Source organism: Aulonocara sp. 'chitande type north' Nkhata Bay, linkage group LG12, assembly GCF_057382095.1.
Source record: "Aulonocara sp. 'chitande type north' Nkhata Bay isolate Kocher_YH1m ecotype deep benthic linkage group LG12, A_spYH_male_GT1.1, whole genome shotgun sequence".
NCBI classification, from domain to species: Eukaryota; Metazoa; Chordata; class Actinopteri; order Cichliformes; family Cichlidae; genus Aulonocara; species Aulonocara sp. 'chitande type north' Nkhata Bay.
In genome coordinates, this window is record NC_141355.1 from 22,116,186 (window position 1) to 22,140,774 (window position 24,589).

Sequence of the window (24,589 nt, forward strand, 5' to 3'; positions counted from 1 at the left end):
CTTCATAGGTGGCCTATAATTAAATGATATATATGTAAAGTATTGTGCAAAAAATCTCAATCCAACACTCATTTCTTTAGATTATACTTCCAGACTTTCTTGGAATTGTTTTAAAATGGTCTTGGGCAATAGTTCTTTATATCTTCTGCCTTAAATACTGTATGTATGTTTTCAGTAAATCACTGAAGCAAAATATGAAGAAATTAGAGGTGGCTTAACACTCTTGCACAGGACTGTGTGGTCTATGTTGATCACCATAATGTTAATAGAGTGGACTTTTCCTTACACCACTTCTCCTCTGCTCTACCTCAGAAAACACTGAGGGCTGCTCGAAAGATCCTGTAACTGGTGACAAAACTGAAAAGAGGTTAGACAGGAGGGACAAAGAGGAAATCGAGTCTTGTAGAGAGCAGGTCATCTGGAGGCTGGAGAGGCTACTTGGAGGCACCTGCAAGGAAGGAGGGCTGGCCGAAGAAATTGGCCCTCCTTCAGACAGTATCTGCACCGAGGACTTTGCTACACGCTTCAGAGAGGAGATGGTAGAACTGACTTTTATAGATGTCAGTATGCAAATGTCGGATAAAGCAGAAGTGACTGGGAGTACAAACATCTCTGACAGCGGCGCTTACCAAAGTAAACAACATGAACGACATGTTTATGATGTTGAAAGAAGAGGTTCAGAAACGACTGGGGAAAGCAGCGATGACACACTCACTCCTCAGCATTCCCTGACAAACCAACCACGTCCAAACAAGAAGAGCTGTGTTTCTCATAGCGCTGGAGCAAATATATCACATGCTGGTGTGAAAGCAGGAGCTTCAGAGACATGCAGATTACCACAGCCTGAGGATGACAGCAGTGGTACAAGTCTGTATCTATAGAATCTTTGAAAGATAAGCTTTCAGGCATGTTTTAACTTTGCTTAGTCAAAGGGGTGAGGATTGAGAGAAAAATGATCCATCTGTTCTTTGGCCATATGTCTGTCCATCTGTGTGTTCGACATGTGATCGAAGGCACGTTCTCTACAGATGTTTGACTGTATGAAAATCATTTTGGCAAAACAAAAATGGTGCCTGAATACCATTATAGGTTGAGGAGTGTTATTACTTCTACATTACTACATTACTTCATACATCTATGAATGGTTATAATTCATACCCAAAGCATTAAATATATCACATGCTCTCCCTCCACTCAAATACCAGAACTCTGGATTTGAGCTTTTGAACTTGAGGCCAAACTTTCAACTCAGCATGCACATAACCTAATGCAGTGGTTCCTAAAACGGGGGCAGGGAATTCAATGGCTTCAGGGAGTCACTGCATGAAGTCATGTGCGACCATGGAGAATAATGTTGAATGGATTTAAAGTTGCGCGAATGAATGAACATAAGTGCTAGTAGAGGCCTCTGATGTTAGCTTGGCTGGATTGCTAACTTTTCAAATAGAAGTATGAATGAAAACGTTTTATAACCATTGATAGATGTAATACAGGACACCTTTACGCCTTACGTGTACTGTCAGCTGTAGTTTTTTTTTTTTTTTTTTTTAATATATAAGTCTGTTTTCTTCCCTTTTCATTTCAGGCTTCCACAGCACAGAGTTTTTAAAAGACCCTGAAAATGTCAACAGCAGCTGTTCTCCTAAGACCAGGTGCTTGGCAGGTACCACACACGTTACACTGTATTACACTTGCATTTACAAGCACAGCCTACCACACTGATGCTTTTGGGATTCTGTTTATTTGAAATAGTGATTGTGGGCTGCTTGGTTCTTTTCCAGGAGTACCTGTGCTGAGCTTTGACACGGTGTCCATTGACAGCGACCTTGATACAGTCTGCACGGAGCAAGTCAGGCAGCACATTCACAAGTGGCCCGGTAAGAAACAGAAGATATGGAAGTGAACTAGTTTATAAATATGTTTAGACACAAAATATCAGAGTTTGAAAAGTGAAACTGAAAAATTTAAAGGGTAATGAATGATAATTACAAAATCTTTAAATATGAAGGATAATATCTACAAAAAGTATCCACTCTTGTTAGGATGGCACTCTCTCATTCGGTCTGTCACAGAAATTAATGGCCAGTGTAGCAACCAGACTGACATAACAACACAAGAAGAAAGTGAATCTCGGTCTACATCAGGTAAGAGCTGACTACTACTATTTTATTACTATAAAATACACAAAGTAGTAAAGTGTCAAAATAATTTTCTTGTCTTTATTCCCAAAGTACAGAGATCCCCATATGGACCTGTTTGTAACTGTCAACGTAACAGGAGAACAGCATATAGGTAAAATAAATCAAAGTATCAGCTGCATCTATGTTAGTGCACACACAATAGCCTCAGGAAACTTCAATATGACAGGTAATGCACTAAGAGGACAAGGTCTGAAAGCTCTTAATACAATAAAGAGAAAATTTTAATAACTTCCAAAATCCAATTAAAATCTGCCTTTAAATATTTGGTTGTGTCTTTCTGCCAATTGTGCTGTAGGATAGTTGGTTGTATGGTGGGGAAGTTTGGGTTTAGAGCTCTACCCATTGGGACAAACACCCAACAGTATCTCTAACACATAAAATTCTGCAAATATATTTTCTATGCACACAGAAAAATGCCAAAAAATGTCCGTCAAGCACACAAAATTTTTAATTACCCTAATATCAGCCCTTAAGCGTAAGAGATGAACCCAGAAGAAGAACCTTTCATGTCAGCTGGTGATGATTCTGAAGTGCTTCCTGTCAAAACCCAGTTCTGCAACAACACTGCTTTCCAAATATCAATCAGAGTAAAACAGTGCAAAGAAATCTATGTAAAACACTGGAAAGAAGAAACTTAAAAGCTACAGTAGACAAGAATGTCATCTGACCTTAAACATAGATTAAGAATTAGCAGAATAGGAAGGAACACTTACTTTAACAAATTAAGTTCTATAATTCCAGATGTCAGTCACCTAAACTTAATCTCAAAATTAAAAATACTCCTAGGGCAAGTTCTCCTTGTTTTTTAAATACTTTTTCAGATTTGTGTATTCTTCTGCTCTCATGTGTATTCAGACCTGCGAGTTATTTTAGTGACACAGATGAAGAAATGAGCTGCTGGAGCAGCAAGTCCAGGCCTGAGAGGACACTGGACAAGATGCAGTCTGAATGGGTCAAGGTGATTGGCCGACTCTCTGACCTCCGACAAGTAAGACTAAACCTCCGGGGGAAATTTATTCTATTCTGTGTCGGTTGTATAAATTCACTTGCATGCATATGTATGAGATGGTGCTTAGCTTGTTTGTGTGTGGTTTAGAAATGTGAGGAAGAGGAGGAGACGCTGTGGTTGAAGAGGGCTCAGATAAAAGATGTTGAGGTCTGCCTCTCTGAACTTAGACAACAAAGGAAGGTAAAGTCCAGCATTTTCAAATGTTTTTCAGGAGAATGTTTGCTGAAGACTCACTAACGTGTACAAGTAATGGTTCGTGCTGCAGCATGCCTTGCAGGAGTTAGAGCGACTGACTACAGAGACGGCACAGATGGAGGAGGAGAAGAGGACTTTGCAGTCTGTTCAGAGAGACAGCAGAGCAGAGAGGAAGTCTGTTGGGTATAAAATCTCCTCCTACTAACTGTCTCATTCAGAGCCATGTGCATTAACACGGCCAACATCAACATAATATTTGTCTGCATAAAGGAGAGTTTTCTTTATTGATAAAACATCATTTTGCTGCAGCCATGGTAGCTGGCAGCTACAGAAGATGCTGAGGCAGAAAGAATCATGTCTTCTCCAGCACAGAGACACCCAGGAAGATTTTACAGTTCAGCGTCTGTGTAAACAGACTCCAAAGGATGGATCCTGCTTCAAAGCAGTAAAAAAACAAACCTAATCCTGTAGTTAGTGGTTCAGTCCTTGGTTTAATTTTGTTCTTATGTCATCACTTTCTCTTTTTATTGTTCAATAAACAGAACAATGTCATAATGTCGGTGCTGGAGCAGGAAGAAATGGAAAGACAGCTGGATAATGCCAAAACAGAACTGTTTGCTGAGCAGCGACGTGCCAGAGAAAAGCTGGAGTCCATGCAAGAGGTATCATAGGCTGTTTATAGACTATGTAGTAACTCCAAAAATACAAAGTTATAACTAAAAATATTTTTTGGTTTAATGGGACTCATTTTTTATACATGTAAACATGAAATTACATTAAATTGTGCTTTTCTTTTTATAGTCTGCATTCACTTTACGAACAGAAATATTTATGATCTTCAACAATCCAAATGGAGAATCTAAACTTTAATCATAAAGTTGTGGATTTATCATTTTACAATTTTATTTTGGGCTTCTTTATCATTGGGATCTCAATTTCAGTGAGGGTGCTGAATGAAATTTAACAGACAGAATCCATTTTTGTTTGAGTAAAGGCAGATTTAGTGTCTTTTTTAAAATGTCTCTGAATATATTTTCCTTTTGGAGCAGAAATTGGAAGAGACTTGTGAAGAGCTCCAAAGGGCCACAGAAGCAGAGACGTCACTGAGAAACAGATGTGCTTGTTTGGAAGAAAAACAGATGCAGAAAAAGGGGCAGATTGAGGTAGCTTTTTTTTTTTTTTAACATAAATAGTGTGTGTGTGTGTGTGTGTGTGTGTGTGTGTGTGTGTGTGTGTGTGTGTGTGTGTGTGTGTGTGTGTGTGTTACTGTTGCTGTCTCTTTTCCTGTTAGGCACTGGAGGCTCGAGTGAGTGGGCTGCAGGGTGAGGTGGGAGAACATAAGATCAGGGTGGTAACTCTGGAGAAAATGTTGGCCCACAAAGAGCTGCAGCTCCTAGATTTCCAGGAGCAATGCAGTGCCTTACAAGCAGAACGAGATGGACTGAAGGTGGAGCAACAGCACTTGAGAATGCAGCACCACAAAACCCTGAAGGAAGTTGAAGAGCACGCCCACAGTATAATGGTAAGTGCTACAAATCCTTTTTTCTTGTTCTATAAGTAACTTTACTAATATGTTTATATTATTAACAGCAAGCCCAAAAGGTTTATTGTGACAGGTTACTGATTTCTCCTCAGTTCATATTCAGGCTAAAAAAAAAAAAGTATTCCTTTGAAAGTACAGACTAGAGAACTGTTTGGTGAGGGGTTGTATCTCAGGTATTCTGTAGTGTCATAAATGCATACATTTTATGTTGGGTGGCGTGCCATCATTAACGTTATTGCACTACATATTATACTACTAGTAAAATACTTTGTAAGGTTACTTCTAAGAGGTCGTCCTCTCTTAATTTTGTAGCTAAAAGAAGAAGAATTAATTAAGCTACAGAAATCTCTGCAACAGCAGAAGGAAGAGGTAAAGAAACATGAAGAGGAGTTGCATGTAGAAGCATCGGAAAAGGTACTGATAATCCTTTGACTAACATATGCAACCTTTCTAACATAATTGGATGGTATGAACAGAATGCTCTCTTTTCCCATTTAGGTGTACAAAGCAGTGAAGGAGGAGAGGAGGAAGTGGGAGGCAGAAAAAATGGAAGCTCTGGAGGTGCAGCGTGGGATACTGGAAGAGCAGAATGAAAAGCTCCTGGAAAGTTTGAGGAGCGAAATGCAGAAAGGGAAGAGTAAAGCATTAGCTCTTCAACATCAGGTCATGGAACTAAAAACAGTAAGGGATCTTCCACTTAGATAAATCTAAATACATTTTCTTTCCATGTTTGTATGATTTTGCTTTTATCTCTAAGAAACTGCAGGAGCTGGAAAAGGAAAACTGTACACAGTTGGCTGCAATTTGCAAGTCACTGAAAGAGGAGCACCAGGCGGAGCTACAGATGGCGCAGGTGCAGTGAAACCACATGTTCAAACTCTAGATGTGATGTGACATCTTAGAAAAGTTGACCTGGTGTGCTCTGTAATCATGGCAGAGTCATAGGACAGTTCTGCAGCTCGAGAAGGATGTCCAGCTGGCAGTTAAAGAGGCAGACAGGCTCCGGGTGATGCTAGAAGAAAGGGAGAGCAGCCATAACCAAATCACATCTGAGATGGAGCAGCAACACCAACACTGGACCGAGCAGCTAGCAGCAGAGTGCCAGCATCTCAGCCTGTTAGTGGAGCAAAGTCAAGCCAAACAAAGTGCTGGAAAACTACCTCCCAGGTATAATTTTATGCCCAGTCTTCACAGCTTGTTTGTAATTGGCTTGTAATGCACATATCTTTGTCATTTGCAGTTTCACAGTAGCCGAGGCTTTTATGAACCTAAAAACACTACGAGAGCAGCTGAAGGCTTTTATTAGCCAACTGCACCAAAAGCTAGACTCACGGAAACAAACCAACGAGCAGCTGAGAAAAGAAAAGGTATCATTTGAACTTTACAGCACGCTAAATGTTTATATGGACATATTCAGTAAAAATCTCCCATTTTTCAGGAGCAAGAACTGAGCATCCAGAGGCAACAGCTGAGGCTGGAGAGAGATCAAGCTTTGAATTTTTTAAAGGAACGACTCATTCAGGTCTGAACCCACATGCTTAGACAAAACACACACGCATAGCATTAGAGGAAATTTAACTCCCTGTGACATTTTTGCAGGAACACATTGAGGAGTTGAGCAGCTTAAAATGGGTTCACATGAGTGATGGAGGAGTTCAAGGCGGAGGAGGAGTGGCAGCATGTCTCCGCAAGCAGTTAAAGGCCAAAGACTCTGAGCTCAGGCAGGTTCAGAGGAGCATGGCTGAGTGGAAGGGACAGACCGCAGCTCGCCTGGCACTCAAGTTTGAAGAAGAGTTGACGGCTGAACTGGAACGGTAACGTGCTCAAAACAAAAATGGCATCCTCCAAACTAAACCCAGAATGCAGCCAGGTCATATTTTTCTTTTTGTGTTGCAATAATTTTCCAAAGCTGCTGATCTTGAATCAAACAATACTGTGACATGTATACAGTTTTTGTGCTAACTTTTGTCATCCCACAGGTGCCAGGCAAAGTTGTTAAGGGGCAGGTAATTTTGTGTCTTGGTAAATCAATGTTATACTAACCAGCTGTACAAGAGCATGATCTCACCTCAACTCAATGTGATGCGATGCTTAGACCATAGATCTAACATTATACATATACAACAGATGTTCATGCAGTTATGTTATTTACCCAACAACCAACCAAATTCAGGTTTGCTTTTTCTAGGAAGGCACCAAGACCACAAGATGTTAGGCAGAGGGAGCCTGAAAGACCTGAGGAAGAAATGGTAAATGGTTTGCGCTTCCTGTGTGAAACCCAAAACGTTTGTGTCCTTACTCATTGTTTATGCTATTAAGAAAAATCCTGGTATCATTTTTCTTTTAAGGAATACCAGAAATCTCTCAGCTCTCCCTCCCTCCAAGCTCTGAACTCCCATCACAGCTCCTCAGACATGGCTTCCTTTAAGCTTATACGTTACCTCCATAGCAAAGTGAAGCAGCTCCGTGCTGAAAATCAGGCCTACGGGTGGAGCTCACCTCCTCCCGATTTATCAGGATCCTATCTTGAAACAGTGAGTAAATTCTTCAGTATCTGGTTATTGTGAAGTGTGAAGTGACTTTTAATGTTTCCACTTGATGAAGTTTACAGTAGTTATAAATTTCAATACTCCAAGTACTACTTGTAATTTAAAGTCAAGTATTTTTGTGAAGGTTTTGTAATTTTTTTTCTTAATTTTCTAACCCACAAAATTATGTCTTCATTCATATTTAGTCTGACCAAAAAAATGCACAATGAAAAAATACAAAGCTTTACAGCAGTTTAAGGCTATTGATGGTGGTTCTCTGCACTCACATTTCCACAGATTATAAAATAAACTGATAAAACATTAATTCAATTCAATTTTATTTATATAGCGCCAAATCACAATAAAAGTCGCCTCAAGGCGCTTCATAGATAGAGAAAAACCCAACAATCATATGACCCCCTATGAGCAAGCACTTTGGTGACAGTGGGAAGGAAAAACTCAGTTTTAACAGGAAGAAACCTCCGGCAGAACCAGGCTCAGGGAGGGGCGGGGCCATCTGCTGCGACCGGTTGGGGTGAGAGAAGGAAGACAGGGTAAAAGACATGCTGTGGAAGAGAGACAGAGGTTAATAACAGATATGATTCAATGCAGAGAGATCTATTAACACATAGTGAGTGAGAAAGGTGACTGGAAAGGAAAAACTCAATACATCATGGGAATCCCCCGGCAGCCTATGTCTATTGCAGCATGGAGGGGAGGGAGGATTCAGCAGGGAGGATTCAGGGTCACATGGTCCAGCCCTAACTATATGCTTTAGCAAAAAGGAAAGTTTTAAGCCTAATCTTAAAAGTAGAGATAGTGTCTGTCTCCCGAATCCAAACTGGAAGCTGGTTCCACAGAAGAGGGGCCTGAAAACTGAAGGCTCTGCCTCCCATTCTACTTTTAACACAAATAGCATGTTTCTTTAGAAGAATCTCAGACTAGTATCAGTCATGCATACAGCCATGCTACCCATGTCTGATGGGAATATTAAAAGCACTAATTGTTTTCCAAATATTGATATTAACTGCTATTATTGTTTCATTCACAGATCCCTCAGAGTACAGACACAGATGGGAGTTAAAGCAACACAAAACCTTACACTGTGTGAGCGACTGCACACCAGTAATAGAATGCTCTTCAAATCAGCCTTATTTAAAGTTGTCCCATGGCAACAAATATAAATCATTCACTGTTCTAAGATAGGAGGTTAACAAGCAGGTCACAGTGACATATGGAACAACTGGAGATGTGGTCATCACATTCCTCTGTGCTAAGGCAGTAAGGTTTTTATAGCTTGCAGTGAGCTGTAAACGACAGGAGCTGACATTTCTCTGAAGACTAACGATCATGTGAGTTACCGTACATTAAATAACCTCATAAAGCTGGCAGGGCTTTAACAAAGTCCTTAGAAAATGCTTAAAAATACATTTACAGTTTCTGCAAGGCTGAAGCAAAATGTAACGTATTAAAGGCTTTTGAACCTGTCTACTTGTACTCGCTGTCCATTAATCTGAAGGGTTCAAAAATATGGCTGAATTTGGAAAGGGTGTGAAGTATGATGATCACTATTGTAAGAGTCAAACCAAATACAAACAACTATCCAAATATTTGGGTAGAGCTCCATTTACAGTATGCATGCATGGTAAATGAATTGGTACTTACAGTATTATAGCGCATTTTACTATAAGCCATGTTCACACACACAAACTTGCCTGATTCAAGCACTTTCATCCAATGAAAACTGGGCAGAATATACACATGAAAACTGTACATTTATTAAAAAACAAATATAAAGTTTATAGCACCCAATGGCTAGCTGAAGTTCTGGTCATGTGCATATGAAAATACAGTCAAACCATAAAAATCTGCATTTCCATGACTTTATAAATTCCTCCAAGCTCCCCTAATGGCATACTTGCTAAGCAATAGAGATGATCTCTCCGCCAGAAGTATTACTACAAGCAGGAAGGCATGCCACAAGCAAATGTGATGCTCCACGCTGATGTTTAAGAAATATAATCATATTTACAACACATCAGCGTAGTGCTGGCCAGGCTTTGGCAACGTAAAAGTCGTTTCACTTCTTACGGGAAACATCAATACTGCGAAGTATTATGTAAGGCTACTTGCTGACAGACCTTGGAGATTATGTCAGTTATTATGTTACAAGATCAAATGGGATTAAAGTCAGAAAACATAAATTACTGCCAAGAAAATGATGCGCTTCACAAACTGTTCAAAACTTCACAATATCCTTATAAAGACAAACTGACCAGCCTGAAGTTGTTCCACATCTTTTTAAATCTTTTTACTTTGCTACGAGTCTCCAGTCTTTCACTTTGGCATCACTTTGTGGAGAAACACTATTACATTTCCATCTCCTCCTCTCCAGAGTTGTGGGCCACAGAGAAACTGTACAGAGGAGAGTGTGTGTCTGCTGGTGGACTTGAGGTGTTAAGGGGACTGGGAGATGGACATGGAGTTGGAGTCTGCCGACACACAGTCTGTTGTTTGCGCTGTTTTTGTAATGAGTCCTTAAGTCTCTGACTGAAGGGATCTTCTGGTGGCCGCCATAGCACCAGCTCCATACAGGAACGGCTCCTAAAGTGTGAGAAAGACGAAAGTGACACAAATATTAGCATCCCTAAAGGAGTGCAACTGCGCAGACTTCTTAATCAAGAAACTCTTGCCAGTTGAAAACAATATTTGGAGTCCGTCTCACATCATTACTCATATTTTTATTTTTTTCCTTATGTTGTAAATTTGCCTGTACAGTCTATTTCTTGCTTTTTATATTCTTAACTTTTGTGTGAATCTGCATGCTCCATCTGCCTGTCGCTTTGCTGCTAGAACACCTGAATTTCCCCAATGAGGGACAATAAAGGATATATCCATTTCTATTTATTACTTAAAAATCACCATTAAATGTTCCAATAACAAAATAAACATACACAGACTGGGCTACTGTGTGGGGGAGGATGTCACTGATGCCCTGCCGCAGGCCCTTCTTCAAACTGTCAGACATCACCAGCACCGGGCGTCTCGGAGCTGGCTCTACATCCAGATCTTCATCCTCATCGTCCTCCAGTGTTATTCTGTGATACATCAATAGTACATTGTGGGTTGTCACTCTTTCTTGTGATGTAACCCCCAAACTCTTCACCAACACTGAATGCCAGATTTAAGAAAAACCCCACTTTGAATTATATAAATGTAAATGTTATGTATTTACATTGTTCTTGACAATGTAAATACATACGTGAAAATACAAAACAGTCTGAAGGGTGATCTGTGGGCCTGACATATACATTGTATGCACATTATAAACAGAGACCTGTGCTTACAGAGGTACGTTCAGGATTGACCTCAAATACTCAGACATCAGAACTTTTTACTGGGTTACATCACTATGGTTACTTATTCTACATACCAAAACCTGCTTCGGGGCATGTACAACATACCCAGGATTATGTTTCCATTATCTGGTTTCACTTAACCCATCATTCGCAATCAGGATAATCAAGCATATGAAGCTAAATCTCTAAGCCAACCCAATGTTTCCCCTGCATGTTTACATGAAAGGGCTTGGCAACATCTGACCAATCACAAATATGGGTTGGTGAACTGGCAATAGAATCAACTCGTTTTACAAAGGAAGATACAACTATCATGCAGAGGTTAAAGACACAATACACACCATAATACAGCTGCTGTGAACAAATGACAAGTTGTGTTTTGTTCATTTTTTTTCTCCCAAATGTTATACATTGCATACCTGTCTTCTATCTCCTGAAGTTTTCTCTGTGCGGCCTCGATCTCCATGCAGGAGCTCTCCGTCTCAAGTCGGAACAGGGAAGAAGAGGTCTGCGGCAAAGTGGTGTTATTAGATGTTGTGCAGGACTGTGGAGGCGCAGGACAGGCTTGCTGTGCAGACTGAGAAGAGCAGCTGTTTGCACCAGACCAGTCACACTCTGTGCTAGTGCTCAAATTTGAAGGAGCAACTTCTGCCTCAAACATTAACCTCCTCTTTTTGGCACTGCAACCCCTGATAAAACAATCATATAGTTTAACACTTGTGTAGGGCTAAGACAAGCATTACCAAATGCTTTTATTCTTTTCTTTTTTTAATAATTCATCTCTCACTTACTCATCATCTGCTCTCCTCCTGTGCTTCCTGAGGCATCTAGTCTCCCAGTTGCTGTGGAATAGAGGCACAGAAAATGCCTGTGTCGGGCTCAGAAATAAAAGTATATTTCAAATTAAGCCAAAGCTGTCTGACAAATGTGGTGAAAACAAACAAACAAACAAACAAATAGTGCACTGTGCATCAGTTACATACCTGTTAGAGACTGTCGCTGTCTGTACATCCTCAATCATACTTGAAGGTCCGAGGTCGAAGTCGGGAAGGCTTGTGGGGCCTGAAAAGGAATACATGGCTGGCAGGCAGCTCAGCTCACTGCTTGGGGGCGCAGGGTGATGCATGCTGGCCCAATCGATGAAATGTTTTTGAAGAGCTACGCGAGTAAGCAGCTATTAACGACTCTGATCTGGAAGATCAGTATTGATACCAGTCAGTTAAGCCGATAAAGGTTTTTTTATTTTTATTTTTTTACAAACTACATGACGCACATGTTATTTGTTTACATCGCGCTAGCTGCCTCCTATTTAGCTAGCTATAACGCTACTGGCGTTAGCATGTTAATGATAAAACTGTGTGTTATTAATAGATGAGAGGTAAACACACGACAGCCTCATCCCTGCACTGAACAGCCACTCTGCACAAGTTAAGCAAAAATATTTGGCGTTAAAGAGCGAGTTGTGCAGCTGCCCTGCCCCATTGCCGTTTTTGTTGTTGACAAATGTGTTTAGTTAGCTCGCCTCCGTTCAGAGCTTATTTATTCTCCTTTAGAGAGTTCCCATTTTCACACAAAAATAGTTTTTACAAGCTAAAGTCGTACTAACCTAATCGCATGATACCCCCGTCGAATAGAAAAAGATCCAAAATTAACTGTCACCGTGCTCTGTGGACTTCTTCTATGATAGGCTGGGTCAAACTGACGTTAGCTCCTTACTCTGAGTCGCGGCAGAACAGTCGTCAAGGTTCTACAAAGTGCGCATGTTACGTTTAGTGGGATTGTGGGAAATGTAGTTCCAGTGGATGTACTACAAACTGTAGTTTCCGAAAAAGAAAAAAAAACGACAAAAAAAAAACCGTCGTGGAAATGTAAAAGTGATCTCTAGTGACAATAAGACGGTGTTGGCATTTTATTTTTTAATATTAGAGATTTTTTTCTTAATTTCCGGTCAGCTGACGTTTAAAGGGACCCTCTCGCGTTATGATTGCAAATGACCAGTCATGTGACAGTGAAATACTAGAAGCTGTTGTCCCAGCTCGTCTCGTCACTCGGCTGTGATTTTTCACTTTGGACGATCCGTGGAGGTAACACGCTACTGTTTACAGGATATGTCAAAACAACGCTTTGATTTTAGAATCATGTGATACTTATTGTCTGCTGTGATGCTGGCACACAATCCATGTCACTATAAATTAGTTATTTTTATATTTATTTTCTATTACTTGTACATGCCTTCCTCAAAGATCCTTGCATTTTTATCACCCGCAGTGACTGTATATCTGTTTTACTTTTACTGTTTTTGTTTTTAACTTTAACTGTTTAGCCGAGTTGATTCATTTTCTGTGTGCCTGATTTTTGTATGTTTTAACCAGCAGGTTATCCAGAATGATAACTTTGGTGATAATCTCAGCACTGATTGGTTTTGCCTCTACCAAACCATGTGGTAAGTAGGCCGACTTTAAAAAGACCTCTTTACAAATTAATTTAAAAAAAGAAAAGAAAACTTAACTATACTAAACTTCCTAAAGCTGCACTAACTCTGAGGCAACCCAGTTTGCAAATACACTTACTGACGAGTCTGGACATTCACAGATGTTGCAATTGCGTATTTAATGAATGTGAGTGATACATTGTGTTGCTTGTTTACTTAGTTGTGTAGGATTAACAGTGAATGTGGCTCCTCTTTGGCCTTGATCTGCTGAGAGTGTTGAACGCAGTAGTGATGATTCTGTAAATTAGTCCTGCTGATGCAGCAGCTATGGTTTTGCAACACTTTCAAAAGTTCATGTAAATGTCAACAGCAGCAGAGCAGAGATACTTATAGGTTTTGTTTGTGTCAGGTGACTTTTTTTTAAACCTATAAAGTTAAATTCCAGATACAGAAGGCTCCAACACTGAGCTGCTGCTTTCACTCAACAAGAATCTCCTTCGCTCTCTGGAGAGCCAGGAGGGACTTCCTAACCCCAGTGTCCACTTGGCATTACGCCTTTCCAATAACCACAACCTGGCCAAGGAGAGCGAACACCTCAACAGACTAAAAAATGAATTGCACAATGACATTCAAAGGTACACACACACACAACACACATTTATGCACACTTAAACACTTTCTATGAAGTCCTCTTTCTCCCCAATGTTCTCTACTGAGCCTTTTTTCCTCCTCTCAGCTCTCTCTCTAACAGTCAGCCTGTGACTGGTGTGCTGGCGCTCTACAACCTGGCTTTAAAGTCCTCCTGCTATGATCTCAACACGGTCAGCTTCACTGTAAACGAGAGGAGTGAAGCACTGCTGACACACCTGAAGAACCAGATGGAGCTGGAGAAAGAGCACATTGCCTGTAAGGTTTTTGTTTGTTTGTTTGATTTTTAGTTTCTGAAGGGCAATCATTGTCATAAAATTTTTTTCAGCAATCCTCTCCTCTTTGATGTGCTACAGTATCTGACCAGAGTTTACCTAATGTAGAGGACGGGGGTCATATTTCATAGTTTGTGAATTTAGCAGGGATAGAGTAACTTTCTGTCTAATTTCATCCAGACTGAAATGCCTCATAATTTCTCAAACATTGCTGTGAAGTTGTGGTTCAGTGTAATTTGGTTTAATTTGCTTCTTCTCTCCTGCATTCAGTCAGCCACCGCCCTTTGACCAACTATTACCAGTACTCCCTGGGTGTGCTCGCTCTCTGTGTGAGCGGCATCAGGGTCAACAACCATGTGACCAACAAGCTCATCAAAGCAGCAGAACATGAGCAGTTCAAACATGGAGAATCTGAGAGTGTGGGTGGGTGAAACATGCCTTAATGGTGTCTTTAGCTGTTAACATAAAGGTGAAATAATGATGCAGGAGTCACCCTGCTATTACCTACTAACAATCATGGTTTTAGGATAATTTAGTTTACCGCTGATGACACGATGACACATGATGGAGTAAACATATATTCACTGCCGTGTTATATTTCAGATCAAAATCCACTGAGTTTGAAGCTGAGGCCACCTGATGGATATTTAACAGGAAGCTCTACATACAGTTTAGCTTTCAGTTGTTTGTCTATGCCACAGCTTGCTCTGGCAAAGCGGTTACCTCTTGTAGTGCTAGCTTAGCTTTCACTAAACATCTACATTAGTATGCTGTGAAAATGCTAAAAGCTTTTCACTTTGTATTTTAGCTTTGAATACAGCTGTAATGATGCAGTTGTGCTAATATTTTATCCAATTTTTCTCCTCAGATACGTATGCCATGGCTGGAATGGCACTCCAGTGTGTGAAGGACTCTGGTTCTCACATGCAAAACGCTGCTGGGCTGGACACCGCTCTTAGCAAGATCAAGCAGAAGCTTCTAGCCTCCCGCAGGGCTGATGGTCATATTGGTAATGAATTCAGCACAGGCCTTGCAATTCAAGTAAGGATCCTCTCTCTCTCTCTCTCTCTCTCTCTCTCTCTCTTCAGAGACTTCTACAGAGCAATATCTTTGCAGCTGAAGTGTGTTTATTTGATGTGTTCAAGGCCCTGTTAGCAATGGGCAGTGAGGTTGCAGAGTGTGCCGCCTCAATGGAGGCCATGAGGACAGCTGCTAGAAGCAACGCATACCACAACCCCATGGCCATCTCTCAGACTCTGCCTGCTCTCCAGCAAACATCCTACATGGCAGTTAAAAGCAAGGAGTGCCTCACTGAGGATAGTATGTGCAGCATCATTTCTACCCTCTTTGGCCACTTTAGGTTGTGTCTGTTGCCATTCTAACATTGTTATATGTGTACCTTCCTGCAGACACTCTGGTGCTTGAGCCCTTAGATCCTGTAGTGGTTTCACCAAACCAGGTCAAGGTGAATGTGATGGTGGAAGTGGTGACATCCAGCGGAGCAGCAGCACTTTACTCGGTGCATGTGCCAAAGGGCAGCTCCCTGCTAGAGGCTCTTGAACTGCTCAAGGAGGAAAATGTTGGCTTCACGTGAGTTCATGCAATTGTATTTTACCTTGCGCGTGATTGGCTGCAGTGAGTAGTCTGACGATGCTGTGTGGCAGGTTTGAGAAGGAGTCCAGCCTGTGGGGACCTTTCTTAAGTGTGGTGAATGGAGAGCAGGCCAGGCAAAGTGACCGCAGATACTGGCACCTCTCCTCAAATGACACTGCACTCACTGAGGGTGAGTAGACACACACATGCATGCAAACACACTTTAGACTGTGACGCACAAACGAGGATTTCGTTGATCTGCTTTCACTGTGTCTCTCTGTCAGGTGTCGGTGATTTCAAGATCGAGGCGGCTCAAAGGATCACCATCAGAAACACGAGCTACTGATGTTCCAGCCAATCAGTGATTAGATGATCAGCACTTTAATCTTTATGAACTAATGATTACACCTAAATTGTCTCTTGGCATCATATATCAATAAATCCCACAATTACTTAACAGAATGTTTGCATTTTAAGTAGATATGAAGATTGAACAAAAGTGTAATTAAGAGCTATTTCAACAAAGTTTGTGTTGAATATTTTTACTTTGGAAAACGTTTTTATGATTATAATATAATTAGTATGAAATGTCAAATAAAATGACTTTTGTGATTATGCTCTTTTGAAGACTTTTTTTTAAGGACAATCTATTTGTATGCTTTTTATATTGTTACAAACAGTATAAACCAGTGACAGTTCATCTGAATTTATTTATTTTCTATTTTTTTGGATGGCTTTTCAAAAGTATGTAGTTTGAATAAAAATAAAATAATAAAAATGCAGAATAAAAAAAAATGTAGTGCCTGTTTAGCTTTCACACTGCGTTACTGCACGCTGACTGCTGAGGTAAATCATTGTCTTACAGGCTAGGTTGTTTGCACTAATAAACAGGTGCCATGAATCTTTGTTAACATGGCTGGAGTAGATGTGTCAGTGCACTAAGGTTGAAAATGGCATCTTTCATATTCATCTGGCAAAAATAATTTATAGGAAAGTTTGTATCTATTTATTAAAGATTGGTTGAGGACCCTTTGCCACATGCATTGGCTGCATATAAACATCATTATATTACAGTTTACGGCCATATGCACATCATATATTGTAGGGTATGGGCCAAATTTACTAAGAAAGCTAGTGGAGTCGTCTGCGTGTGATGGGAAGGTGTGACGCTCACTAATATCTGCTGATTACAGGCAACGAGCTAATTTTCGAACGCAGAAGCACGTGCTGTCCGTGGTCCTGAAACGTGACAACAACGTGAAAAATCAATGCCATTACGTTGAGTGTTTAATATGTTTAAGGCCTTTTTGCGTAAAGAAATGGTGCTTTGCAACACTATGGGACGGTAAGAATTTCTGACAGGCGTTCAAGAAAATTAAAGAAGTGACTTTTGTTGGTGTTTCAGGTTATCTTTGATTTCCGCAGCAATCAGCATGCTGTTTGTCAGCAAGTGATGTGTTTTGATGGAGTCCATTTAAAAATGCATTATCAGGTTTAGTGAAACACTCTCCCTTTTAATAGCCTATACATGCATCGAGACCTATGTAACCATCTTTGTTTAGTTTGAGTTTAATGCTGGCGCCCTCATACCCTGTGCTGATGAAATCAAACAAGTTTTTCTACAAAGGCACACGAACACAGGATAGTTTATTTATTTTATAATTATCTTTAATTTTGATTTTTTTTTTTTTGATTGTTTGTTTGTTTTACTTTATTGTAGACACGCTGAATACAAACTACCGGATTACGCTAACTGGACAGGAAACTTAAACTTAAATCTCGTAAACTGGGAATTTCTTGGCCATTTAGCGAGATTACACCAGTGCAAATCTCTCAGTACATGTAAACAGAAAACTAAGAAAACCTACAATATACATATTTAAAATAAAAACAAACCTCACAAACATGACGAATGTAAGTACCCCCACCGCCCAAAAAAAACCCCAAACCCCCCAAAAAACGCTAAGCACCGAGGTTGAAATGCGTATGAAAATTTCACTGTGTGAAAAATAAATAAAGAATAAATAAATAAATAAACAAACACTCGCGTTGTCACATGAGAATGTACATTTATATACTCATTTAATATTTTTAAAAAATATTTGTAATAATTAAATATAACTGTATTACTATATATATATATATATATATATATATATATATATATCACACATATGCATTTATAAGTAGTCACCACCTCAAACTGTGCTGTCAGTTTACACAAACCTCGTTGTTTATGCTAAGCAAAATATTGAAATGCTTTTATTGCGAAAGTACACAACGTGAGCCGGAAGTGGTTTTCGTTGCTAATGCTACTGTTTGTAGCATGTGTAAAATAGGTACATGTGTTTTGAGCCGGTAATAGTCGTTTTTGGTTTTTTCCCTGACCCGAATTAAACGGACGTTGACCATTAATTCAACATTATAGCGGTGTTAGCATCCACACCGCTATAACATTAGCTCTCCTGTGGTTACTGATGACCGCTCCTCGAGCTTACCTCACGTGGGGCTTCCAGCTAACGTCTGTCTTAACTTGATGCAAACTTTCATAACAGGTTCTGTAACTCATTTACCCACCGAATGACCTGCGGGTTAATGTGATTTTCCGGTATAGTTGTACTACCTGTCGGGATGTCTGCGCCTTGTCGGTACGCTCTGTTCAGCATATATAATCAGCGAGCAGGTTTCACACAGGTCAGAAGATTGACATGCATCCAGTGGAAGAGCTCTGACTCCCTGATGAGAGGTGGATACACAGCCGTACTGAGAGCTATGGCAAATAAGAGAGGAAGCCTCACTTTATTTTCTTCGAGGTGTCTGTCAGGTTCAGCTGCGGATGCAAAAGCTCGGGTGAGGAGAGTTTCTATCGAGGGCAACATCGGTAAGAGTTTACAGATTGTCCCAGTTAGACGAATCTCCTGTTGTATGTCTCTGTGCTGATCTCCTGCATTACCTGCTTTTTAATAACAGCTGTTGGAAAATCGACCTTTGCGAAACTCCTGCAGTCAGCTTGTGCAGACTGGGAGGTGGTGGCAGAACCTGTCAGCAAGTGGCAGAACATTGAAAGTGAGACCTCAAAGGTGGGTATATTCACATCTTCATCTTTTTTGTTACACAAATTAAAGGAAGGCAGGATAATGCAGCTTACATTTGTCTGCTCGTGTCTTTGACAGGGCCAAGGTGTGCCCCCACAGACCACAGTCAGCAACCTGCTGCAGATGATGTACCAGGACCCTCAGCGCTGGTCATACACGTTCCAGACGTATTCCTGCATGAGCCGGCTCAGAACACAGCTGCAGCCTCCACCTGCACGCCTCCTCCAGTCAAAGGGAACACCTGTCCAGGTGTATGAGCGTTCAGTCTACAGCGATAGGTGAGTGAGTCACATTTACCAGAAGTATTTTCAACAAAATAAGCAAAATTTTGACAAGGATATAATGAAAATTAATTCTCCTGTATTATGTTTTCTCAGATATATCTTTGCTCTGAACATGTTTGAGCTGGGATGTATCAACACTACAGAATGGGCTGTCTACCAGGACTGGCATTCCCTCCTGGTGGAGCAGTTTGGACACCAGGTGGAGCTAGAGGGCATAATTTACCTCAGCGCCCCACCAGAGGTATGGCACATGAAATTCAGTATTTTGTGCTCTGAGTGGAAGGTAATTTAGTGTCACACAAACAGTTTTGCATGTCTTTTAGAAATGCATGGAGCGCCTGCAGCGTCGGGGAAGAGCAGAAGAGGAGGGCGTGAAGCTGGATTATCTGGATAAGTTGCACTCTCAACATGAGAGGTGGCTGGTTGAGAAAACGACCGAGTGAGTGAGAATAAGATTACACAGCTCTGATTATCTTTTGACTTTTCCCAGTGCTGTTGGCTGTTTTGGGGTGATACTTTAAGGTATATTTGGTCTTATAAGCCTTTTTACAGGGGGTCTCAACCCTGCAAATACCGGGGGTCAACTGTACAATGAAGAAGGGCCTGGGGCTTGGTGACATAATTTAAGGTTTAACCCCAGATTTTCTGGATTATGTGATTTATTGCCATTGTAATTTATGGCGCACGCCTAACCAGAGGGGTGTACTACGAAAGAAGTTCAACAAAGCCAGGCTGTTTCAGGCATCATGTGATTCCTCTTCCACACAGAAAGAGCCCTATAAGTGGCACTTACTCCAATCACGGATGTTATCAGATGATATTCATAAAATAGTGTTACAAAAATAACAGTAAAATGTGACAAATAAGACAAGACTTTAATGCTGCAGAAAATCGTTAATCTGGTGAATTAACACAGTGTTAAGAATTTTTTATTTTTTAATATGAGTTAATAGATATATTTTAATGCTGAGGGCACTCTTGTTTTTAAGGTGATCATTCAGTTTTTTTAATATAATAATAATTATAATATAATGCCAAATCACAACAGTCGTCTTGAGGCACTTTGTATTGTAAGGTAAAGACCCTACAATAATAGAGAGAAAATTTCAACAATCAGACTATGAGCAGGCACTTGGTGATGGTGGAAAGAAAAAACTTCCTTTTAACAGGAAGAAATCTCTGGCACAACCAGGCTCAGGGAAGCACGGTCATCTCCCACAAGAGGTGAGGGGAGAAAAATGGAACAAAAGACACATTAGAGCTCTGGAACATAAGGTGAAGTTAATTTGGTCTATTAAATAAACATGTCCTGCGTTCTATTAGCTGCAAAAGTAAATTAGAGTCAAGCGTAAAGACCTTTATACATTTTCTGCATGACCAACAGAATACTTGCATCCAGTTACCAGTTGTCATGCACAGTTAGCTCCACCTTGTTACTAAGGTAAAACATGTTCCCCCAGCACTCTGCATTGCACTCAAAGCTGTAAAGAAACAAATAAGTGAAAATTGTGGCACTTCCAGGTGATTTTAATGAGAAACTCTGAATGTGGTATGTGCTCAGTGTAGGTTAGCATGGCGATGTAGCCAGGTAAAAAGAGACTCGCCTTTGTGATACTGAGAACTCTGACTTTAAGCTGGAGATAGCCCGCTATCCCGTTAGTCTCCCTCTCCATTATGCTTACAAGTAAAAAATATAGAAGCTACACAAAGTAGTGATATCTAGCTGGTCTAAACTTTCTGGTGGTGGCACAGTGCTTGTGTTCAGGTTCCTTGCAGCTGTTTGCTGTGAACAGCTGACGGTGCAGCAGTGTGTGGTCTGCTGTTAATGTCATAATAATACAGCTTTGTTCTCTCCTTTCAGAATCCATTTTGAGGAGCTGAAGCAGATACCCGTCTTAAAACTTGATGCCAGCGTGGAATTTAAGAGTGACCCAGAGGTGCAGGAACAGTTTATCACAAAGGTGTGCTTGAATACCTACTGAATGGCATTTATTCCTAAAAGGTGCTGTGCCAGAGTTAACCACACGAGGGCACTGCTCTGATGTTGCGAATCACAATCTTCCACCCTGGGGTGGGGCATGTGAGGGTGTTTGAGCCAGTCAGCTGACATGTTTTTGTATGGATGATGTTTAATGTGTTTCTGATATGCTGTGATCCTAGTATGCCTGTTTGTCCACAGGTGAAGAACTTCTTTGATGCTTTATGAGAGGAGCCATCAGCAGCAGCACAGTGGGAAACAGATGAAACCAGTCAGACCAGTCAGACCTCCATATAAAGTCTTTATATAAATTAATACACAGACCTCTTTTTGATGAGCTTCCGGACCATATAATGTAAAACCCTGACATTTTTTTTGGATATGAATGTGTTACTTTAAAACCTTGTACTATTGGTTACTTTTGAAACACACTTTGCAGTTATGAATGTTACCTCTTAAACTGTAGTTTACTGTTTATGTCTTTGGAGCTGTCTCTCTGAGTCAGCACATTTTTACAGCTTCTATAAATTATAAACTAATCCGTACTAGAACTGAAATCACACAGTGTGTGTCTGTGTACTATTTTATAAACATATTTATAATCCTAACTCGTTGGAAGCAATTAAGACAAATGTTTCTTGCAGCTTGTTAATAAATAAAACATGTTTTTACATTTCAACATTGAGTTGTCATTTTATATTAGTCATTTTATTCTTATAAACTTTATTTGCATTAAGGAAATAGAAAGGTGCGAGTTGCTGTGCAAGATTTTAATTGTTTTTAAATTGATTTCTGAAAGAACAGTTCATTTGATGGGACAATGACCTTGGATAAATGCTTTCTTCTTCTGTTTTTTCTGGCCCTCTGATGTGCTCTGATGATCAGAGGGGCTGTTCGGATGCCTGGAGTGGCCAGGGGTCATCAAAGGGCAGCTGGCGGCTATAAAAGGCCTGCCTGGAGCTCCGTCTGCTCAGAGCATCATTTGAGCCTGAGAGCAGCTGGAGTAAAGGAGGAGATCTCTGCTTCTCTCTCTTCTCATTCCGGTGTTCACTTTGTGAGTTTCAGCTGAAATGGAAGTCCTCATAGTCTTCATCTGTGCTTTTGGAGTGGTTTCTTCTGCCCGGGGCCACAGATATCACACGGGACTCGAGAGCAGTTTGGCATTCAGAAATCTGTCAACCGATCATCGCAGAGGATACCCTCTGTACATGATCCAGCTGTATCGCTCCTTCAGAAGTGCTGATTCCTCCTCATCTGTAGCTGTCAGCGATGTTACTGCACAAAGCGACAGCCTGTCAGTGCACAGTTTTGATTCTGTCAAAAGCCTGATGGCCAGAGGTGAGTAAACAGCTGAATTATGTTTTTCATGTTGCTCATTGGTTGTTAAATTTGCTATTTATTGTATGAGTTGGTTTCTCTGTGCACTGAATCCTCCAGGAGCTCATTGACTGGTCGATTGTCTGTGCTATCAGACCCTCCCTTTTACGACCCAGCAAGTGTCAAAGTGCTTATTCGAACTTTAAAGGCTTGCCCTGTTTTATGTGGGGAGGTTGTATATTAGCCCTCAGACGTCCTTGCACAGGGGGGTCCAATACACATCCTGTCCTGTTCACCCTCTCACTCCAGTGTTTTGACATTTGTCCACAGATCTGGTTTGTCCAGATTCATCCCAGACTGCAGTGTGTCAATCTGAAGTCTCACTTGCGTGTCTCATTTTCAGGCTGCCATCAAGAGGGCGAAAAGTGGACCGTCACATTTGACATGTCATCCATCTCTACCAGTGAGCTTGTCCAGCTGGCAGAGCTGCAGATCAGACTACCAGCTTTCTCTGCCTCTGAGCGTGCCACTGTGGATTTATATCACTCCCGGAAGCAGAGCTGTGACCTGGATGACACATCGTGCCAGGAGGAGCGTCTTTTCTTAGGGAGCTTTGGCACATCGCCCAGCAGCACAAAGTCCTCCTGGAAGGTGTTCAATGTGACCAGTCTTTTAAAATACTGGCTATACCAGGGAGACGAAGTGCAGAGCCGAGAGGCTTCGGGAGAGCCTGAGACTCAGTATGGGAGTGGTGCTGGGGATGGAGTGGAAAAAACCAGAAAGTCTCTGTTCACAACTTTAGGACTGAGGCAGAGAAAAATCCGCCATCCAACCACAAACCAGGTCATGATGGTGATCTTCTCCAAACATAAGGAGGGCCATGCAGCGTACAGTCTCATTCACACTGTGGAGAACTCCAAGTATGTGTCCATGGACAAAGAGGGCAGCGACATTCAAAGTCGGCGCCACAAAAGGAACAGAATGGAAAGGATGCGAGTAGCTGGTGTACTTGCACCTACTGTGGCTCCAGCACCATCAGCAGCAGCAGAGCAGGTCCAGAGACCGCTGTGCCGAAAGGTAGACATGTGGGTGGACTTTGACCACATCGGCTGGGATGAGTGGATTGTGCATCCGAAGCGCTACAACGCATATCGCTGTGAGGGAGAGTGCCCTACACCCCTGGACGAGTCTTTCAGTCCCACCAACCATGCATACATGCAGGTAAGCAGATTAAAGAGTTTCACTGAACTATTTCTAAACCTCAAAATAAAAAATCCTATAGTTGCTCATTTATTCATGTAAATTATTTCATTTTCAGAGCCTCTTGAAACATCACCACCCAGAAAGAGTGACCTGCCCGTCCTGCGTGCCAACGCGCCTCAGCCCCCTCTCCATGCTGTACTTTGAGAGCGATGATTTGACTCTGCGGCATCACGAGGACATGATTGTTGAGGATTGCGGGTGCCACTGAAGCCCCAACCCATCACCACCCCAGCTTACACCTAAACACACAAACCTGCTTTGTTTGTGGTCTATTAACTGAACATTAACCGACCATAAACTTTAACTCAGATGTTTTTTTAATTGCTTCGATGTATAAATGAATACTAAAATATCAATGTTATTGAGATGAAATGACTCAAAGTATATATATTGCATCCATACTGGGTGATAAACTAATGTTTTTCTATCTTTTGTGTTATTTATGCATTATCATGTAAATTCTGTACATAAAATATGAAACGTATATTAAATTTTTTTTATTTTGACGGAAGTGTGCTGTTTTATGTTGTTTTAAAATATTTTTCTTCACCCGTTCTTATATATTTTTATTTATAAGGTGAACATTTTTAACAAACCCTTTATTAAACATTAAAAAAGGCTCATACACAGTCACAAAGGTTTTTTTCCTAATTCAAAGTTAAATGAAAATGTATTTATTTAGTTAAAAATAAATCACGCCTAATTTATTTGTAAAAATTAAACAAATATATATCAGCACCACCAGTTTATCTGGTGTAAGCTTTAAATAGCATTTCATTTGTTGCCACTTCCATTAAATCTACCAGCAGTAGCTACACAGCTAAACGGGCACACTTTGTTCTTAATGTTCCTCGGATGACAGATCTGTTT

The 24,589-nt window shown here is 40.8% G+C and overlaps 5 protein-coding genes across 11 annotated transcripts in view; 4 read left to right on the plus strand and 1 right to left on the minus strand.

Moving 5' to 3' along the window:
• The window catches only part of LOC147317428 (uncharacterized), an 11,079-nt gene extending 1,718 nt beyond the window's left edge, over positions 1–9,361 (plus strand). The window contains exons 7-29 of one of the 2 annotated variants that reach the window (XM_086314337.1): positions 313–867; positions 1,586–1,663; positions 1,782–1,877; positions 2,043–2,144; positions 2,232–2,292; positions 3,057–3,189; positions 3,298–3,390; positions 3,476–3,588; positions 3,715–3,850; positions 3,948–4,067; positions 4,455–4,568; positions 4,697–4,927; positions 5,261–5,362; positions 5,447–5,629; positions 5,706–5,801; positions 5,886–6,115; positions 6,189–6,315; positions 6,387–6,470; positions 6,548–6,762; positions 6,928–6,954; positions 7,137–7,197; positions 7,297–7,482; positions 8,528–9,361. In XM_086314337.1, coding sequence (XP_086170463.1) covers positions 313–867; positions 1,586–1,663; positions 1,782–1,877; positions 2,043–2,144; positions 2,232–2,292; positions 3,057–3,189; positions 3,298–3,390; positions 3,476–3,588; positions 3,715–3,850; positions 3,948–4,067; positions 4,455–4,568; positions 4,697–4,927; positions 5,261–5,362; positions 5,447–5,629; positions 5,706–5,801; positions 5,886–6,115; positions 6,189–6,315; positions 6,387–6,470; positions 6,548–6,762; positions 6,928–6,954; positions 7,137–7,197; positions 7,297–7,482; positions 8,528–8,560 — 3,176 coding nt within the window. In that variant the 3' untranslated portion in view covers positions 8,561–9,361. Of the gene's footprint in view, positions 1–312; positions 868–1,585; positions 1,664–1,781; positions 1,878–2,042; positions 2,145–2,231; positions 2,293–3,056; positions 3,190–3,297; positions 3,391–3,475; positions 3,589–3,714; positions 3,851–3,947; positions 4,068–4,454; positions 4,569–4,696; positions 4,928–5,260; positions 5,363–5,446; positions 5,630–5,705; positions 5,802–5,885; positions 6,116–6,188; positions 6,316–6,386; positions 6,471–6,547; positions 6,763–6,927; positions 6,955–7,136; positions 7,198–7,296; positions 7,483–8,527 lie in introns of those variants that run through there. The other variant, XR_015131836.1, reaches the window with a different exon arrangement.
• Positions 9,233–12,985, minus strand: ccdc117 (coiled-coil domain containing 117). Of its 5 annotated transcripts, none has more exons than XM_086314346.1 (6): positions 12,442–12,985; positions 11,819–11,897; positions 11,627–11,713; positions 11,255–11,524; positions 10,431–10,574; positions 9,233–10,080 (listed from the first exon to the last, which is right to left on the minus strand). In XM_086314346.1, exons 1-6 carry the CDS (start codon positions 12,449–12,451, stop codon positions 9,846–9,848), a joined length of 825 nt encoding a protein of 274 aa, XP_086170472.1. In that variant the 5' UTR covers positions 12,452–12,985; the 3' UTR covers positions 9,233–9,845. The 5 variants fall into 5 exon arrangements, with proteins under 5 accessions (XP_086170472.1, XP_086170473.1, XP_086170470.1 ...); XM_086314347.1 differs by having other exon boundaries at positions 11,627–11,677; positions 12,442–12,976; XM_086314344.1 differs by having other exon boundaries at positions 11,819–12,026; positions 12,442–12,555.
• tcn2 (transcobalamin II) lies at positions 12,820–16,397 on the plus strand. Of its 2 annotated transcripts, none has more exons than XM_086314341.1 (10): positions 12,820–12,919; positions 13,208–13,278; positions 13,712–13,901; positions 14,003–14,172; positions 14,460–14,612; positions 15,058–15,230; positions 15,335–15,509; positions 15,599–15,779; positions 15,854–15,972; positions 16,067–16,397. In XM_086314341.1, exons 2-10 carry the CDS (start codon positions 13,221–13,223, stop codon positions 16,126–16,128), a joined length of 1,281 nt encoding a protein of 426 aa, XP_086170467.1. In that variant the 5' UTR covers positions 12,820–12,919; positions 13,208–13,220; the 3' UTR covers positions 16,129–16,397. The 2 variants fall into 2 exon arrangements, with proteins under 2 accessions (XP_086170467.1, XP_086170468.1); XM_086314342.1 differs by having other exon boundaries at positions 12,836–12,919; positions 13,211–13,278.
• Positions 16,398–18,075: 1,678 nt separating this feature from the next.
• Positions 18,076–21,809, plus strand: dguok (deoxyguanosine kinase). The gene is made up of 7 exons (XM_086312908.1): positions 18,076–18,663; positions 18,753–18,862; positions 18,956–19,155; positions 19,255–19,402; positions 19,485–19,600; positions 21,023–21,122; positions 21,341–21,809. Exons 1-7 carry the CDS (start codon positions 18,414–18,416, stop codon positions 21,365–21,367), a joined length of 951 nt encoding a protein of 316 aa, XP_086169034.1. The 5' UTR covers positions 18,076–18,413; the 3' UTR covers positions 21,368–21,809.
• Positions 21,810–22,494: 685 nt separating this feature from the next.
• Positions 22,495–24,237, plus strand: spaw (southpaw). Its single transcript, XM_086312909.1, has 2 exons — positions 22,495–23,677; positions 23,775–24,237. The coding sequence occupies exons 1-2, from the start codon at positions 22,679–22,681 to the stop codon at positions 23,925–23,927; spliced, it is 1,152 nt and encodes a 383-aa protein (XP_086169035.1). The 5' UTR covers positions 22,495–22,678; the 3' UTR covers positions 23,928–24,237.
• The last annotated feature ends 352 nt before the right edge of the window (positions 24,238–24,589 follow it).

Excerpts from the sequence above, each read along its gene's own strand:
- ccdc117 (XM_086314344.1), bottom strand. The coding sequence starts at position 11,961 with ATGCATCACCCTGCGCCCCCAAGCAGTGAGCTGAGCTGCCTGCCAGCC. Across the intron at positions 10,575-11,254 it reads CTTCAGGAGATAGAAGACAG|AATAACACTGGAGGACGATG; the intron begins GTATGCAATGTA and ends GATGTATCACAG. Across the intron at positions 10,081-10,430 it reads CACACAGTAGCCCAGTCTGT|GAGCCGTTCCTGTATGGAGC; the intron begins GTATGTTTATTT and ends CTCACACTTTAG.
- tcn2 (XM_086314341.1), top strand. The coding sequence starts at position 13,221 with ATGATAACTTTGGTGATAATCTCAGCACTGATTGGTTTTGCCTCTACC. Across the intron at positions 13,902-14,002 it reads TTGCACAATGACATTCAAAG|CTCTCTCTCTAACAGTCAGC; the intron begins GTACACACACAC and ends TCCTCCTCTCAG. Across the intron at positions 15,510-15,598 it reads GGAGTGCCTCACTGAGGATA|ACACTCTGGTGCTTGAGCCC; the intron begins GTATGTGCAGCA and ends ACCTTCCTGCAG.
- dguok (XM_086312908.1), top strand. The coding sequence starts at position 18,414 with ATGTCTGCGCCTTGTCGGTACGCTCTGTTCAGCATATATAATCAGCGA. Across the intron at positions 19,403-19,484 it reads ACCTCAGCGCCCCACCAGAG|AAATGCATGGAGCGCCTGCA; the intron begins GTATGGCACATG and ends CATGTCTTTTAG. Across the intron at positions 19,601-21,022 it reads CTGGTTGAGAAAACGACCGA|AATCCATTTTGAGGAGCTGA; the intron begins GTGAGTGAGAAT and ends CTCTCCTTTCAG.
- spaw (XM_086312909.1), top strand. The coding sequence starts at position 22,679 with ATGTGGGGAGGTTGTATATTAGCCCTCAGACGTCCTTGCACAGGGGGG. Across the intron at positions 23,678-23,774 it reads CCAACCATGCATACATGCAG|AGCCTCTTGAAACATCACCA; the intron begins GTAAGCAGATTA and ends TTTCATTTTCAG.